At 38.7% G+C, this 18700-nt stretch overlaps 1 protein-coding gene across 9 annotated transcripts in view; it reads right to left on the reverse strand.

Annotated features, from left to right (window-relative positions):
* Positions 1–18700, reverse strand: part of st3gal3 (ST3 beta-galactoside alpha-2,3-sialyltransferase 3) — a 303637-nt gene that overhangs the window by 166840 nt on the left and 118097 nt on the right. For all 9 annotated transcript variants that reach the window (XM_003220200.4, XM_003220201.4, XM_062979659.1 and 6 more), the window contains one exon: positions 14339–14431. In XM_003220200.4, the coding sequence (XP_003220248.1) occupies positions 14339–14431 (93 nt within the window). The remainder of the gene's footprint in view (positions 1–14338; positions 14432–18700) is intronic.

The raw sequence follows: 18700 nt of genomic DNA on the forward strand, positions 1-18700 counted from the left end.
AGCCAGTTCTTGTCATACACTAGGTTATGTGGCATTATCTTACACTAAGTAGAAAATAGTCCTGATTAATTTTATAGTGAAGTATTTACACATGCACTTACCAGATTGTGCAAAACAGTATCTAAACTAATTATTTCAACTTCTTTAATTGATTCATCGGTATACTGCTAATACATTCCTTACCTGGTGCTCACATTTTTTCAGTAATCACAAACATAGAAAGAATTCAAATTTCAGATTTGTTTCTTTGCTGTCTACTGCAATATTAGGTTATTTGATTTTCCTGTCTGGAAAAATGCTCCTGGTGTAGCAATTCTGGCATTAATTCACCCTTTCTAGAGGCTTTTCTTCTCACTTACGTAATATACTGCCATATCAGAAAAAAGCTTCAGTTGCTTAAAATCTTGTCTCTGAGTAAACAAGTTATGCAAATCTCAAGATTACATTCTTATATATATATAGTACAAACCTTGGTTTCATGATGAGATCAGCTTACTACAACAGAATTATACAGTTTAGGATACTCTACTAGATGAAATGGATGCACATCACTTTAAAAATTGTGACAGCATGCTAGAGGTGTAATTTTCAAGACTGCCTTCAAAATTCTTATTTCTTTTACTTCTGCCTTCAGAAGTTGATAGCATCCAGAGAAGATGGCTTTTTATGGTGGTGCCCTAATTGCTGAATGCTCTTCCTGTAGTCATATGAATGGGTCTATTCTTCTAATATTGAGATGCTGTATTATGACAATTTTCTTATCTTAACTTTCAAATACAGGATATTTTGTTTTTATTGACAAGGCAATAAATAAATAAAATAAACATATTGTTTAAAGTTTGTGTAACAGAAAACCAAATTATAGAAATTACTGCTGTAAGATCCAGCGTGATTCTATAAATTACAATCAAAGCAGAAATCACTCAAAAGACCGGAATCCTCTTTTTCAGAGAACTTAGTTATATTTTAGCTATGTACAGGGCAACATTTTCAGTTATAAGTGTACATTTTTGGTAGTCAAATGAATCTCATTTTGGGAGAAAGGCAGGATATAAATTCAAATTACCATCACCATCACCATCTTTATATAGATAATAGCCATATTTTGCCTCTATTTTAAATACAATTTAAGATTATTAGAATACACCAAAATCCAGGAGCACAATTGAAAATTTCCCCAAATGTTTTCATTTCCCCAATGGAAGCAGATGCATTCCAAATAAGCATAGCTATTTTATGTGTTTAGATACTTTCACCTCTGGGAAAATGTCCAAACTCCAGAAATAAACAGACAGATTCCACTCTGCAAACATTTTGTACTGTTTTTATCAGCTCTGTTGATCCTAGTCCTGTCTCTGGTTATGTCATTTCTCCCCATTCTTGCTTTGTGTACTGCAAACTGAAACAAACTGCTTCCATTCTTCAGGTAATGAATATTGCCTTGGATTAAAGCTGTTAAACATAGCAGCTATGAGCCAGGAAATCCCAGCTTCAAATTTCACCTGAACCACACATTCTTAGAGCCTCTGAGAAAATAACTGTCCCAAGCCTTTGCATTCTATCTACAATACATAGGTTAAGCAACATTCCTGGGATAATTTACACGAAGAGCTATTAGTATTTAGTATCTGGAGGAAATATGTGTGTGTGGAATATATATATATCATCAATATGTTAAAGCAGTTAGTCTCAGTTAGATCCTGTCCAGCATTGGTAGGATGAGAGTCTGTACTTGTGTAGCAAAGGACCTTTAAGCTCACATTGGATGGTTGGGAAAAAAGAACTTCTTGCATAAGGAGTACCAAAACACCCCTTCTGAATATGCAGTCACTACTAAAATCAGCATAGTGCACCATGTTATTTTCCATATTCCAGAACATTTAGGGATGCTCCAAGAGCTCATTAACACAAAGAACCTCCTTCCAAGAATATCAATACCACCATGGTTTTATTATGACCATTGTATGTGCACAACGAATATAACAATGAATGTGGTTGATGTATGCATTCTACTTTTTCTGTAGAATAAGCCATTCTTTTTACATTGATAGTGTTTTATTTTCAGTAGCAAAGTGGTTGTGCTGAACTGTGCAATCAGTGATCTGTGTACCAATATGACATGAGCCAGCACATTGTAATTTCATGATTATTGGACTATGGCACTGGAGTCCAGTGTAAAATCCCCACTCAGTTGTAGAAACCCACTGGGTAACTTTGGCCAAGTCACATTTGCTCAGGTTCTGAGGAAGGCAAAGGCAAACCATTTCTGATCAAATATTTCTAAGAAACTCTCATGATATAGTTGCCTTGGGGTCACCAGAAATTGGAAACAACTTGAAGGCACACAGCATCATCATCAATCTAGATGTAATATTGGTTTTTATCTTGATTTTTTGTGTATATTTCTGTGATATATCCAAGCTTTTTGTTTTCATACTTGTGACATCTAGAAGTCGTTTTTTTTTTAATGAGTGTGGAAAAAAACAACTTTAAACATGCTTGTGAACTATACAGAGAATATATGAACTCTCAAACCACCCAGAAAGTTTTAAAAGGCCCGTCTTTTGTGGAACAGCTTGAAGTCACACAGATCCATAAAAAGGCTAGGAACAAGACGTACACTGGATGAGATAAAATTATTTTAGGCAGTTCACAGCGTCTTAGCATAGCACCAGGAGTTTTGTGAAGATCTGAATTTCCATTTGCCATAAAGACATATTTTTAAATGTGTCCAGCTATAAATGTGATCTATTTGGCTGTACACAGAGATTAAAAATGGAAGCCACTAGCATTAAGAACTGAAAAAGAGGACATGATCCCATATCAAATATCAATCAAGGAAGGCAATGACCCTAGAGCTGAAAAAGAATCCATACCAAGTTATAACTCAAGGTAGCCATCAGCTTTCTCTCACTGTCATTTGCACATTTCTTGACTATACTCACAGCAATCACTGGAAAGGCCCATAAAACTGCAGACTCTCTTAATAGATTTTGCTTCAGCATACACTCCATAGACTAAACAAAACCAAGGCAGACTTCTGTGAACATCCATCTATGAATGCAGCAACATGCAATGGTGAAACACATTACAAATTTTCAGTTTTGCATAACAAAACCGCAAAATGCAATCACCAACTAATTCCCCACATAAATTAGATGTCCTGCATCTAATAATTGAGTTTATTTGTATTTTTTGTACTCAGAATCTTTACATCCCAATACTTGGGGGGGGGGGGAGAGATTTCAAATGTCATCAATTTCCATAGTATGGTTTGTTTAAACACACCACTTTAATGGCTATTGGAGTAATGATGTATCATGGAGTGAATGCAAAACATAAGATACAGTAAGTCATGAAAAACAGGGTAGCAGAACACCTCAGAGATTCCAGACTAGTACCCTGCTGATGGAGATGCACTTCACATGAAAATATGCTGGTAGAAAAGGCAAAAAACATGGTAAAAGTCATAAGTAGGATATTTGTGACACAGAGCACTTTTCAACCATAACATACAACTCTTCAAAGCATAGTAACACCACCACTAACCTCAAAGCTGTTGTACATCAAGAATCTATCTAGGTATGACAATGATACTGGCCCCCCTTGTGGCGCAGCAGGTTACACCGCTGAACTGCTGAACTTGCTGACCAAAAGGTCAGTGGTTCGAATCTTAAGGAGCGGGATGAGCTCCCACTGTTAAGTCCAGCTTCTGTCAATCTAGCAACACCAACCTCCAGAGTTGGAGACGACTAGACTTAATGTCAGGTGAAACCTTTCCCTTTACTTTATGACTATGATACGTCCTAGACAATGCTCAAAGAATATCCAAGTAGGATATGCCATTGTCAAAGATCAGGCAGAAATGCTCCTAGGCTACTTGAATAAATCTTACACATCTAGATCCCTCACATCCCTGACTAGCTATTAATTTTGCCTTTTCCAGCTTCTAGAATAGTAAACAAAGGAAAAACTATGGCATGTATTTCTTCCCAGCAAATTCTTCCTCCAAATAAACTCATGCCCCTTGTTGCCAGGGAGACTAAAGGCTTGTTATTAAGCAATGAATGGTAATGAAGCAAAAAATAAACAGGAGCTACTTAAAGAAATGAGGCCAACGTTTAACGTAAGGGTTGTTTCAGTGACATACCTAGTTAGGCTCCAAACTGATTTAAGCAAAAAGGAATTGCATGCTTTCTAAAGAAGTGTTTGAATTAGAGAACCATATGGGAGCTCCATATGAAATTAGGAGTGCAGATTTTACTTTAAAGATTTTGATGACTGTAAGGACAAAGTTTTCAGCCTTTAAGAAAAGAAACTGGATTACTGGACTAGAATTTTGATCTGCCTTGTTCTTTCAAGATGGGATTTCTGTATGTTGAATTCACAATAAATTTGCAAGATATTTATATGGATCAGGTTGTTCCATTTCCTGATCATTAATAGAGCATATTCTTAGAGAATACCATAGCCTTGGTTTTCATATAAATTACAATTTAAAAATACTTTGCAAACCATACTAGTAACTAGTTAAATTCAAGAGGTTTTTACATTATCTACATAAAAACTTTAGAACAGAGTTTTTCAAACTGTTCTCCTCCAGATGTTTTGAACTTCAGCTCCCACAGTTCCTAACAGCAGGTAAGCTGTCTGGAATTTCTGGGAGCTGAAGTCCAAAACACCTGGAGGAGCACAGTTTAAGAAACACTACCTTAGAGGAACTCGTTAGAAAATGGAAGCGCAATGCCCCCACTGCAAAACTTTGTGTGTATGACTTCAAGTCGTCTGTCGACTTACAACGACCACAACAATTTTATAGGATTTTCTTAGATGAGGGATATTTATATGTGATTTTGCCAGTTCCTTCCTCTGAAATACAGCCTAACGGTTCATTAGTGGCCTCTCATCCAAATACCAACAAGGGCTGACTATGATTAGCTTCCAAGGTCAGCCAAGATCTGGAGTCCTTAAACTATTTGGGCAGACTATCAAAGTGTATGTCTGTAAAATATAGATTAAAAGGTAAAGGTGCTAGAAAACAACCTTGATGGTGGATGATATTTCCTTAGAAAAAGTGTTGTTATAGTGTTCTTGAGTGATATTATTTGGTTTTACGTTACAAAAATTACATCATTATTACTAAAGTACAGATCTAATTTGCTCTGTCATGAGGCATTAAGTAAAATGCAAATTTAAGATCAGTAAAGATTATTTTAGAAAAGATTGCTCTTTCTTCTACCATGTTGTTCAACATATACATGAAGCCGCTGGGAGAGATCATCCGGAGTTTCGGGGTCCGGTGTCATCTGTACGCAGATGATGTCCAGCTCTGTCACTCCTTTCCACCTGTCACTAAGGAGGCTGTTCAGGTCCTGAACCGGTGTCTGGCTGCTGTGTCGGACTGGATGAGGGCTAACAAATTGAAATTGAATCCAGACAAGACAGAGGTCCTCCTGGTCAGTCGTAAGGCTGAACAGGGTATAGGGTTACAGCCTGTGTTGGACGGGGTCACACTCCCCCTGAAGACACAGGTTCGTAGTCTGGGGGTTCTCCTGGATTCATCGCTGAGTCTGGAACCCCAGGTCTCAGCGGTGGCCAGGGGAGCCTTCACACAACTCAGACTTTTGCGCCAGCTGCGCCCGTACCTTGGGAAGTCTGACTTGGCCACAGTGGTCCACGCTCTGGTCACATCCCGGTTGGATTACTGCAACGCGCTCTACATGGGGCTGCCTTTGAAGATGGCCCGGAAGCTCCAACTAGTACAACGGGTGGCAGGCAGATTGTTAACTGGGGCGACATACAGGGAGCGTACTACTCCCTTGTTAAGCCAGCTCCACTGGTTGCCGATATGCTACCGAGCCCAATTCAAAGTGCTGGTCTTGGCCTACATAGCCCTAAACGGTTCTGGTCCAATTTACCTGTCCGAATGTATCTTCCCCTATGAGCCCATGAGAACCTTAAGATCATCTTGAGAGGCCCTGTTCTCGTTCCCACCTGCCTCACAGGCACGGCTGGTGGGGACGAGAGACAGGGCCTTCTCGGTGGTGGCTCCCCAGCTGTGGAACTCCCTCCCCAGTGACATTCGGCAGGCCCCATCCCTTTTGGGGTTCAGAAAAAAACTGAAGACCTGGCTATGTACACAGGCATTCGAAGAATAAGCATGTGTTGGCTTCGACGCGGTCTGAATTACGGCTCTCGCATAAGGTCTGGTACATAAGGAATGGCATGGGCACTTTGCATTGTTTTAAACTTTGTATATTGTATTTTATGACTGTTTTAACTGTTTTAACGTCTTAGTTCATTGTATATCAGTGTAACGGCATCAATTGCCAATTGTAAGCCGCCCTGAGTCCCCTCGGGTAAGAAGGGCGGGGTATAAATGATTGAAATAAATAAATAAACAAATAAATGTAAGCCAATACCAAGCTTGGATCACCAATGTATTCTTCCCATTGAACATCATGGTCAACTCAGAAAGCAGGCAGAAACTTTCTTAAGTATAGATAATAAGCTCATGCAGTGATGATCATTGAAAGGATTATATTTAGAACCCTTCTTGCACATGGGTATAATAAAGGTCATAACATAAACTGTTGGAGTATGTTAATCTAAAGGGCCATCTGCATGTGCCACAAATGGCTGATTTTAGATCACTCTAGTAGTCTTTCAAAATGAACATCCAACTTTACAATAACATTTTCTGCTTTGCTTTTTGCAGACTTTGCTTCTAAAGGGTTTTGTGGGGTTTAAATGCTGTTTGAAATAAAGACATATCTGACTTCTTCATTTCTAAGGAAACTAATTTTCCCTCTTCATTTACTACCTTTTTCATGAATAATATTTACACAATGTGAAGCCTTAACAGTGATGGCTGTGTAAACTACTGTACTTAACCATGCAGTTGGATTTCTTCCATCTTGATATTAAAGAACTGGCTAACACTGCTTAATAATGACTAAAATAGAAAATGAAGATAAATGATAGAGCAATGAACAGCAATATCAATTTGTTTAGCTTTAATCATTCTAAATGGAGAATTGTACCTGACTTATAAGTCTATATCTGGAATTTTAACAATTAATTGGCCCATTAAAAGGTTTTTTCTCGTTTTCTACTTCTATGGACTGAAAGCGCTTATAAAACTACTAGCTGTGCCCGGCCACGCATTGCTGTGGCGTTGTCTGGTGGTGTTGGTGAGAACTTGTTGAGGTAGTGGTGATATTCAATGTCTGTTATATGGTTGTCTTTATGTTTAGTATGCATTTGGTTGTTTGTGTACTGTGAAAGTGGTGAGGGTAGAGGGGGTCTATGTCCCTGTGTAGTATTGTATAGTATTTATACGTTGTCCATGTGTTGTGAATGCTTGGATTGTGTCCTGCTGCATAGTAGAAACGGTTGGGCTGGATGGCCCTTAGGGGTCTCTCCAAACTCTTGGATTCTATGCTATTATTATTATTATTATTATTATTATTACTATCATCTTCATCATCATTATTATTATGTAGAGGCTGGATGGCCATCTGTCAGGGGTGCTTGGATTGTGTCCTCCTGCATGGTAGAAGGAAGTTGATCTGGATGATCCTTAGGGGTCACTCCAAACCTTAGGATTGTATGTTGTTGTTGTTGTTATTATTATTATTATTATTATTATTATTATTATTATTATTATTATTATTAGTAGTAGTATTGAGAGGCTGGGTAGGCTGGCATCTGTTGGGAGTGCTTGGATTGTGTCCTGCATGGCAGAATTGGGTTGGACTGGATGGTCTTTAGAGGTGTCTCCTAACTGTCTGATGCTATGATTCGATGTGTATTATTATTGTGCAGATATTGGATGGCCATCTGTCAGGAGTGGTTGGATTGTGTTCTCCTGCATGATATAAGGAAGTTGAACTGGATGATCCTTAGGGGTATCTGCTAACCTTAGGATTGTATGATATTATTATTATTATTATTATTATTATTATTATTATTGACACAGCGACGTTGTATGACACAGTAAACAAGATAGACATGCTGGATTTCGTTTCACAAAACCACAAGTCGAACACTTCCCAAGTGTCTAGGACTGTGTGATGTATTTTCGGATGATGCGTGCAGATCCCAGCAGGGTGGCCTTTTGCAGTTGGCAGATTGTAATTTTGTCAATGTCTATTGTTTCCAAATGCCGGCTGAGATCTTTTGGCACGGCACCCAGTGTGCCCATCACCACCGGGACCACCTGCACTGGTTTCTGCCAGAGTCTTTGAAGTTCAATCTTGAGGTCCTGATAGCAGCTGAGTTTTTCCTGTTGTTTTTCGTCAATAATGCGACTGTCACCTGGGATGGCAACATCAATGATCCAAACCTTGTTCTTTTCCACAACTGTGATGTCTGGTGTGTTGTGTTCCAGAACTTTGTCAGTCTGGATTCGGAAGTCCCACAGTATCTTTGCGTGTTCATTTTCCACGACCTTTGCTGGTTTGTGATCCCACCAGTTCTTTGCTGCTGGGAGGTGGCACTTGAGGCATAAGTTCCCTGGATCATTTGGGCCACACAGTTGTGCCTCTGTTTGTAGTCTGTCTGTGCAATTTTCTTACAGCAGCTGAGGATATGATCAATGGTTTCGTCAGCTTCCTTGCACAGTCTGCATTTTGGGTCATCAGCTGATTTTTCGATCTTGGCCTTAATTGCATTTGTTCTGATGGCTTGCTCCTGGGCTGCAAGGATTAGGCCTTCTGTCTCCTTCTTCAGGGTCCCATTCGTGAGCCAGAGCCAGGTCTTCTCCTTATCAGCTTTTCCTTCAATTTTTTCAAGGAACTTTCCATACAGTGTTTTGTTGTGCCAGCTGTCAGCTCTAGTTTGTAGTGCAGTTTTCTTGTACTGGTTTTCTGTCTGTTGTGTTTTGAGGAGTTTCTGATTTTTGACTTCAATCAAAGCAGGTTCTTCACTTTGCTTTACATATTCTGCCAGGGCATGTTCTTCTTCTTTGACTGCTTGTTTTACTTGTAAGAGTCCTCTGCCACCTGATCTTCTAGGCAGATATAGCCGGTCAACATTACTGCGAGGGTGCAGTGAATGATGAATGGTCATGAGTTTTCTTGTTTTTCTGTCCAAATTGTCCAGTTCCACCTGTGTCCAATTTATAATGCCAGCAGTATATCTTATGACAGGTATGGCCCAGGTGTTTATGGCCTTGATGGTGTTGCCTCCATTGAGCTTGCTTTTGAGAATTTTTCTGACCCTTTGTGTGTATTCTTTGCTGACCACAGTCTTCACATGTTCATGCTTGATGTTGTCCAGCTGTAATATGCCCAGATATTTATAGGCCTCTGGCTGGTGACACTTTATTGTTTGGCCATTGGGCATATTTATGCCCTCACTTTCAATGATTTTTCCCTTCTTCAATGCCACTGTCGAACATTTGTCCAAACCAAACTCCATGTTGATATCAGTGCTAAAAATTCGGACAGTGTTGGTCAGAGACTGGATTTCAGTTTGCGTTTTCCCATATAGCTTCAGGTCATCCATGTACATCAAATGTGAAATTTTGTGAGAATTCTTAGATGTTTGGTAGCCGAGATTTGTTTTTTGTAAGATTGTTGACAGAGGGATCATGGCAATAATGAAAAGCAGAGGGGACAATGAATCTCCCTGGAAAATTCCTCTTCTGATGTTGACAAGTCCATAGCTTTCATTTCCAACAAACAGTTCAGTTTTCCAGTGCTGCATCATGTTTTCAATGAAGGTGCCAACGTTTTTACTAATCCCGATGGCGTCCAGGCACTTGATGATCCAGCTGTGTGGGAGTGAGTCAAAGGCCTTTTTGTAGTCAATCCACATCATGTGAAGATTAGCTTTTCGGCTCTTACAGTTCTCCAGAATCATTTTGTCAATCAATAACTGGTCTTTTGTGCCCCTGCTTTTCCGTTTGTTGCCTTTCTGTTCATCTGGCAAGATGTTTTTTTCTTCAAGATAGTCTTGAATTCTGTCAGCTATGATGCCAGTCAGTAGTTTAAACATAGTGGGCAGACACGTTATTGGCCTGTAGTTTCCTGGTGCTGCTCCTTTTGCTGGATCCTTTTGTATCAGGTATGTTCTTCCAGTTGTTAGCCATTCACTGATACTTCCTTTCTGCAGCATCTCATTGAATTATTATTATTATTATTATTATTATTATTATTGAGAGGCTGGCTGGCCATCTGTTGGGAGTGCTTGGATTGTATCATCCAATGGCAGAGTTGGGTTGGACTGGATGGCCTTTAGGGGTCTCTCCTAACTGTCTGATTCTACGGTTCGATTTGTATTATTACTGTGCAGATCTTGGATGGCCATCTGTCAGGAGTGCTTGGTTTGTGTCGTCCTGCATGGTAGAAGGAAGTTAAACTGGATGATCCTTAGGGGTGTCTCCTAACCTTATGATTGTATGATATTATTGTAAGTATGACACAGCAAACAAGATAGACATGCTGGATTTCGTATCACAAAATCACAAGTCGAACACTTCCCAAGTGTCTAGGACTGTGTGATGTATTTTCGGATGATGATGATGATGATGATGATGATGATGATGATGATGATGATGATTATTATTATTATTGTTGTTGTAAGTATGACACAGCAAACAAGATAGACATGCCAGATTTCGTATCACAAAATCACAAGTCGAACACTTCCCAAGTGTCTAGGACTGTGTGATGTATTTTTGGATGATGCGTGAAGATCCCAGCAGGGTGGCCTTTTATTATTATTATTATTATTATTATTATTATTATTATTATTATTATTATTATTATTGAGAGGCTGGGTGGCCATCTGTTGGGCAAGCTTGGATTGTGTCCTCCATGGCAGAATTGGGTTGGACTGGATTACCACAGTAATTATTTCATATTACAGTAGAATCTCACTTATCCAACATTCGCTTATCCAGTGTTCTGGATTATCCAATGCAGTCTGCCTTTTGGTAGTCAATGTTTTTGTAGTCAATGTTTTAAATTCATTGTGATATTTTGGTGCTAAATTTGTAAATACAGTAATTACAACATAGCATTACTGAGCATTGAACTACTTTTTCTGTCCAATTTGTTGTATAACATGATTTTTGGTGCTTAATTTGTATAATCATTACCTAATTTGATGTTTAATCGGCTTTTCCTGAATCCCTTCTTATTATCCAACATATTCACTTATCCAATGTTCTGCTGGCCTGTTTATGTTGGATAAGTGAGACTCTACTGTATATTTATAATCTTATATTATCTGCTTAGAACTGGATTATATGAGGCCCCTTCTACACAGCTGTATAAAATGCACACTGAAGTGAATTATCTGGCAGTGTGGACTCAAGATAATCCAGTTCAAAGCAGATAATATAAGATTATAAATCGGTAATATAGCTGTGTGGAAGGGCCTTGAGTCTACACTGCCATATAATCCAGTGCAAATTAGACAATCTGTATTTTATAGGCAGTGGGGAAGAGGCCTGAGGCCTAACTGTGCCTGTCCCCTGGGCTGAGTAGGTTGCTAAGAGATGAAATGGGCAGAGTTTAGCCTTGTAATTGGCAGCAATTGTAACTGGCAAAACAATTATTAATCTCCCTCTAATTAGGACTTTATTTTTCTTTGCTTTTTGTTGAGGCATGGATGAGGGGTTGTGTTCCAAGTTTAGTGTTTCTGGGATGTGTAGTTTGTTGTTTTGTCCTAGGCTGAATTTTTTTTATCCTTTTATATATATAGATAACTCTCAAGAAATGCATTGAACCAAGGGAAGATAGGATTTCACATTCTGGCTCTCTTGCTAGCACTTAAATCAGAGCATGGTTCAATAAGGACTAAGGGTAGCGTTAAGTGTTAATTCAATCCTTCCCAAGCTACTCTGCAAAAGCCAGAAAGGCACAGGATACAAAACAATCATAGAAGAGAGTAGAACAAAAAAAGATCATGCAGCATGTCATCCAGTTAATTACTAAATCAGAGTGGCTCCTAAATGGGTGCATCATCCCCTTGTAAGGCTTTGGGAAGAAAATCAAAAATACTAAGTTGAAGTTTTCACTTCAGCCAAAAGAATTACTAGTAAAAACAGATAGTGCTTGCTCAGTGGAGAATTGTTGAATTAATCTGCAAGGACAACTGGAGCCTTTGAACTTAACAAGGGCTTTACAGCAACAGACCTGTCATCTCATGTTTTTTAAAAAAATACTTGTTGAAGATGAGCTGGCGTGAGGGTGGGGGTTCAAGTGCCAGAAGCACATGATTACAAGCCTAAGGATAAGGGAAAAAACATCATTTTGTAATACTTTGCTGTTTAATACTAAGTTGATCCGATCATACATATAATAGATTTGAAAATTAAATAATTGAAATTGGCACAGCACACAATAGCTCCATATGTACTGGGGCCCTACTAGAGATCTCAGTCTTGTGCATTTTGTCTACCACACATCCGTCTATCATCAAGAAGAGACGTCACACCCACACTGGAGCACTCTTACAGTACATATCACAGAAACAACTTACATGAAGAAATTAAAAATTTGCCATATTTGAATATGCGGCAGCCTGCCAAATGGGCATGACATTCATTATAGCCAGTGTGAGCTTATTCCTCTGCTTAAGTCTTTTTTTAATAAAGGAGAAAAAAACCTATTTTATGAAGCAGAGTTGCTACCCCAAGTCAAGGAGAGAAATGAGGTGAGAGAAACAGAAAGTTAAATCTATCCCAATCAAATGTTAATATCGCAGTCAAAATTAGAAAGAAAACACCTTCTTCTGATTCTTAGATATGAACATTGTTTCTTGATCACTTACAGTGGACTGGGACTTTTCACACAGTATAGCCCTTAAGTCTCATGAAATTTCACCCTCAAATCCTTTGCAATCCTTGCACTGGAATACTTCAGGTAACCACAACCTGTTTCTAAGCAGAAAATCCTTCTACTTCTGAAAAAAGGGTTTACACTAGCGCTACTCAAAATGGTGGTCCCTAGATCACTGCTGGTCCCTGAGCCATTGGCTGTTCCCTAGCAAGCTTCTGGGGAAGAAACAAACAAATGTAACCAATGCACAAATGTGTCCCTGGTACATTAGGGGGAAATTGCTGGTCCGCCACATCGGGTAGCCCAAAAAGCACTACCTAACATCCCAGGTTACTTTTACTAAAGGACTAAAGCTCTTGGTTAAAACACAAAAAACAGACCATTCTCTCACAGAAAAGCCAAAAGCTATTGGGGAATGAAGCTCATAGACAACTCAAGGCTTCCAAGTCAAAAATATTTTAGTGAACAACAAGAACGCAGCAAGGTCATTAAGCATCTATCTTATTTCAGACATAACTCATTCAATATTTCCTTGTGTTTTGTTTCGAATTCCCTCATGTGCTGCTATTTATGTATTTAAAGATACTTCAGCATAAAACACATGTGTGTGCCAATTTGAAGCTTGGCTTTCTTTATAAGCAGGTGAATCCTTGATTCCTTCCCTTTCCCTCCCTCCCTGAATTAGACACATAAATTTCAATGATGGCTACATCAAAGAGTGATTTGTAGATACGAAATCATATAAAATGCCACAGAAATATTTTTTCTGTCACTTCCAACACTTTTCAACCAAATCAATTCACACATTGAGCTGCTGATACTTTTAAGCTGCTTTGAGTCCCAAGTGGCCGCTTGGGTCCCAATTTTGGGGGGAAATGGAATATAAATAAATACCATCATCATTATCTAAATAATCAAGTCAATATGCTTTTTAAGAAGCTATAATGTACTAGGCAGTTTAATTCTGCAACTGCAATTTGTAATCTAAAAGGATGAGGAATATAAGAAAAGGAAACAGGAAGAGGAGTAACACTACATGAATATTCAGGCACAGATGCTTTTATTAAAGACTGTAGAAGATGGTAAACATATTTTTATAAACAAAACAAGCATGATACATGAATATAGGAACGAGCATAGTTTGCATTCATTTTACAGAGATTGATGCTAGTCATTCCAGTTCTAAGGCACAGTTTTAGATATTAAATAAGCCAATTTCTCTCAGAAATTAAATAGTGACGCTTGAAGTGTCTCAAAACATGCTGGCTGAATTGTGGTTTCATTGAAAGTTGCTTTGAGAAAGAAAATAATATTATACTTACTTTTTATGTTCATTTCCCGATCTAAAGAGTTTATTTCCTCATTGAACCGTGTTCATCACACCCATATCCTTTCCTATTCACTAAAAAAACCACACACGCTAGAATCTATTTAAGTGATGACAGTAAATTATGACTTATCGTCAAAGATGTGGCACAACCTAGATAAATATTGAAGTATAAAAGAAAGATTATAAAGCAAAATCTGACAGAACAAGTACTTACTTTGGGAAAATGGAAGTCATAAGTGCAGATGCATACCCAGGCTTGCAAACCCCTTCTGAGATGTTCGCGTACTTTGATGCTAGCTCTGGAGGCCTGTGAAGAAAAGAAACACAGTTAATTGTCAAGGGGCCCTCCTACACTGTCATATAACCCATATTATCAAAGCAGATAATCTACATTATCTACTTTGAACTGGGTTATATGAATCTACACTGCCATATAATTCAGTTCAAAGCAGATAATCTGGATTTTATATGGCAGTATAGAAGGGGACAAGATAGTTCCAAGATGTGTCTGCTCAATCCATTTATCATTTCTTTTTCTCAAATGATTATGATGAATAATAACAAGAGAAAAAGAGCCACTTAAATCAGAATGGGAGAACATCTCATTGTTTGAAAAGACATCTGGTGGTCTCTAGCATTTTTCTTTACTATTGTAAGACCTTAGAAATTAATAGAACAATAATTATGGGATAGTATTTTGGACTTTAATTTTCCAACAGAGGTGGAGGTAAGCGGCAACAAGGAATTGCTTGTCCAGCGACTCTTCTGTTGCGTGACAGAGCTACTATTTCCAGAGCAAAATTAACCAGATGACCACAAACCTCTACCAGCCAGTGTGGTAATGAAGGCATTTGACATTTCTGCATCACAGGGCCAACATTGTTTCCTTCAACCACTTTGTAAAATTCACCCTCATTTATAATGTTATGTGAAGGGATGAATATACAAGAACTTCCATTCTAAAGAAAGGCATTGTGGTTAGATGGCTAACATTTCTGCTAGACCTGAAGTGAATGAAGTACTTTTAAGCAGCTAATTGCTGCATGAGTCAATCAAACTGTTTGGGATTTTTTGTTTCATTCTATCACTAAGAGAACCCTGATTTCTCACATTTAACAATTATCAAGGGGACAAGCCTCATAATTTTTATGGGTAGGTTTTATTAATGCAGCTTTACATAAATGACTTATAGTGATTGGAAGGCCTGACAGCATAGTATTTATATTAACGTCACATATTTATCATTTGTAAGGTTGCTATTCTTGTAGCAAAAGAGAAGCAACCATTCTATACATTTAGAATAAACGGATCCTTTGTAGTCTCTATCACAACTGTCACATTAACAAGTCATGAAATAATTTTTTCTCCTAGCTTCACAGTAGTAAGGAAGCAGAGTAATTTCTCAGGTGCACAGTTGCCATGGCAACTGGAATCTCTTTTTGTGGTTCCCCATTTCTACTTCTACTAACATTTAAAAAGCACCATCTTTAATATAGCTGATGCTAAACAGAGCAATCATAGAGTAACTTATTTGAAATGAACCACAAAGTCTTAGATACAGGAAGCTAAATTATTCAAAACTGGAACCGGGAGCAGTCCCAAAAAATCTCTACAAACCTCTCACTCAACACTGAATTCATCTAGTAAAAGGGCCCACTGTTATAGACAATGGGATTTCACATGCTGGGGGAAATGGAAGGAAAAAAGAAGAGGGGCCGACCCAGGGCAAGATGGATGGATGGTATCCTTCAAGTTGACTGGCTTGACCTTGAAGAAGCTAGGGGTGGCGATGGCCAACAGGGAGCTCTGGTGTGGACTGGTTCATGATGTTATGAAGAGTCAGAAGCAAATGAACGAATAAACAACAACACATCAGGGGTGAACAAATCTTTCATTCTTAAGTGCTCATCTGGCATCAATTCAAGTGGATACCATTCCTTAGCTCTGTGGTATGGCACACAGGGTGCATCTAAACGATAGAATAAATGGAGTTTGACACCATTTTGACTACCATGGAGCAATGAGTTGTAGTTTTACAAGGTCTTTAGCCTTCTCTGCCAAAGAGTGCTAGTGCCGCATCAAACTACTATTCCTAGCATTTCACAGCATTGAGTCACGGCAGTTAAAATGGTGTCAAACTGTATTAATTCTACAGTGTAGATCAGTGGTTCCCAACCTTTGGGTCCCCAGATGTTTTGGCCTACAATTCCCAGAAATCCTAACAGCTGGTAAACTGGCTGAGAGTTGTGGTCAAAACACCTGGAAACCCACAGGTTGAGAAGCAATGATGTAAATGCACCCACAGACTCAAATTCTGGTGGTGCACTATGCTAGCTACCACCCTTTCTTAGGAACACAGTGGTGGTGAATGTAAAATAAAATCTGCCAGTTCCAAGAAGCTTTTTCTTCAATGTCTTACTTCCTTTGCAGTCACAGCACCCATGATCCTCTTCCTTTTCCCACTAGCACCAATTCTGCCATAGAGATATACTGCTATGGTGTGTCAATGTGAGTCCAGGAAGATCTTCAATACAGGCAGTCCCTGAGTTACAAACATCCAACTTACAAACAGGATGTGAGAGAAATTTACCCCTTGGAAGGGAAATTCACTCCTGGAAGAGATATCATGTGGAAAAGGTGTCTCCACTGAAGCTTTATCCCCAATCCTTGTTTCCACAAGCCAAATTTTTCAAAATCCAATTATCACAGGGACAGAAAGTGAGGTGAAATCTTCTGAACAGGGACACAGACAGCAAAATAAACACTACAGGGGCATTAAACCTTCCTGATGATTTCCAAAGCTTGTGTGTACCTGTTCTGACTTACAAATGAATTCAACTTAAGAATAAACCTACAGAACCTATCTTGTTCATAACTTGGGGACTGCCTGTACATAACTCAGTGGAAAGAGATGAGGAGATTTAAATCTCACTCCTTGGCTGCTCAGGACTAGGAATTATTGGTGAATGGGTGTGATCGACATTGAGATTATTCTTTTCCAACCACTTCTAATAGCAGATATTTAGGGAGCTAAGCTAAGATGAGCTGCAAGGAAATGAGTGGGGTCACTCCATTATGAGGAGTAACTCTAAAAGCAAAAACTACAGCCCCAAATTAGCCATACAGAGACCAGCATGTATATGGCTCCAAGGCTTCTGGTCCTTATATTATAAAGATATTGTTAAAAGACTGCCGGGGAATGTTTGGGAAACAATGTGAAGGCACTAGCAAAAAAAAAAAAAAAAAAACCAACAGCAAGTACTAGGATGTCCTTCTCTTTAGGAACTAAATCCCACAATGCTAAGAAGCCACAAAAATATATCTTGTCCATTCAGAGTGTATACACACATGCAAAACATTCACCTCTACAAACAAATCAGTCTTTCCCTAGGTCACTTTGAAAGTCACATTCTCTTTTCAAATTCAGAATACCAAAGATCTTCCGTACCAATCCTAGAAATAATTACACCTTTGAGTAACTATAGCTCTTTTCACTGGTGCCATAACAGGGATATAAAAGTTGTCCATCATAAAAGGCACAATTATGTCCAAAGTCACTGGAGTCACCAACATGCTTGTTAAACGTTTCCAAATGGGATAAAAGTTAATATTCCAAAGTGCCATGGGCAAAATTAAGCTTGCAACACATCCACAGAAGCCAGCTCCAGCTGTTCAGTACAGCTACATCATCCCTATTCTAGCCATACATTTGGGTAGGCATTTATAGTTCTCAAGCCATTTTACCCTTTAACAATCTAGGGATATTTATTTGTCTGGGCCTATTAATCACTAGGGATCTCAGTCTTTATTAAACTGCCACAAAGACATTCCCAGCCAGCTTGAATACAAGCCTACAGCTAATAACTCCAGACCACATCAAAGAAAATACCTTAGCAGAAGAAAAGATTGCTCTCCCAAAGTAGGTTAAAAGTATTATGTAACCAATATGGTAATATATTTGGATGCCAAAGAGTATATTAAAAACACTGTATTTCAGTCAGATCCTTTCACACTGACAATCTGGCCATGCATTTCAACCCATGTACAGCAATAATGCAGTCAAGACCAACATCTACGGAGAGGTTTAGAGGGGTAAAAGCCTTTTTGGTCGGACCTATAAAGATACCACTGTTTTGTGGATTCCTCTGGGTTCCAAAGAACGACATTACAGCTCCCATATCCACACGGGATACATTTCTGAACTTACTGTGGAAACAGGAAATCGTGAATTACAACGAACCATATTGAAATGAAAGATTCACCACAGTGTCACACTGTCATTCTCTACTTAAACATTTAATGAAGGAGGGACCCACAACTTTCTAAAATAGCCCATTCCACCGTTGAAGAACACATATTTTTAGAATGTTCTCTCTATTTGTTTATTGCATTTGTATCCCATCTTTCCTCACTGAGTTCAATGTTTAGATAAAATCTCCTTTTTATCATCTGACAGAATATTCCTCCATAAACACAGCAATGACTGTTATGGTTTGTACCAGAATGGGGAAAGTTTGCCCTGTGAACTTTCAGAAAGCCTGAACCATCTTTTTATTGCTCCAAGGCCCCAGATCCA

This window comes from Anolis carolinensis, chromosome 4 (assembly GCF_035594765.1).
Source record: "Anolis carolinensis isolate JA03-04 chromosome 4, rAnoCar3.1.pri, whole genome shotgun sequence".
Classification (NCBI taxonomy): domain Eukaryota; kingdom Metazoa; phylum Chordata; class Lepidosauria; order Squamata; family Dactyloidae; genus Anolis; species Anolis carolinensis.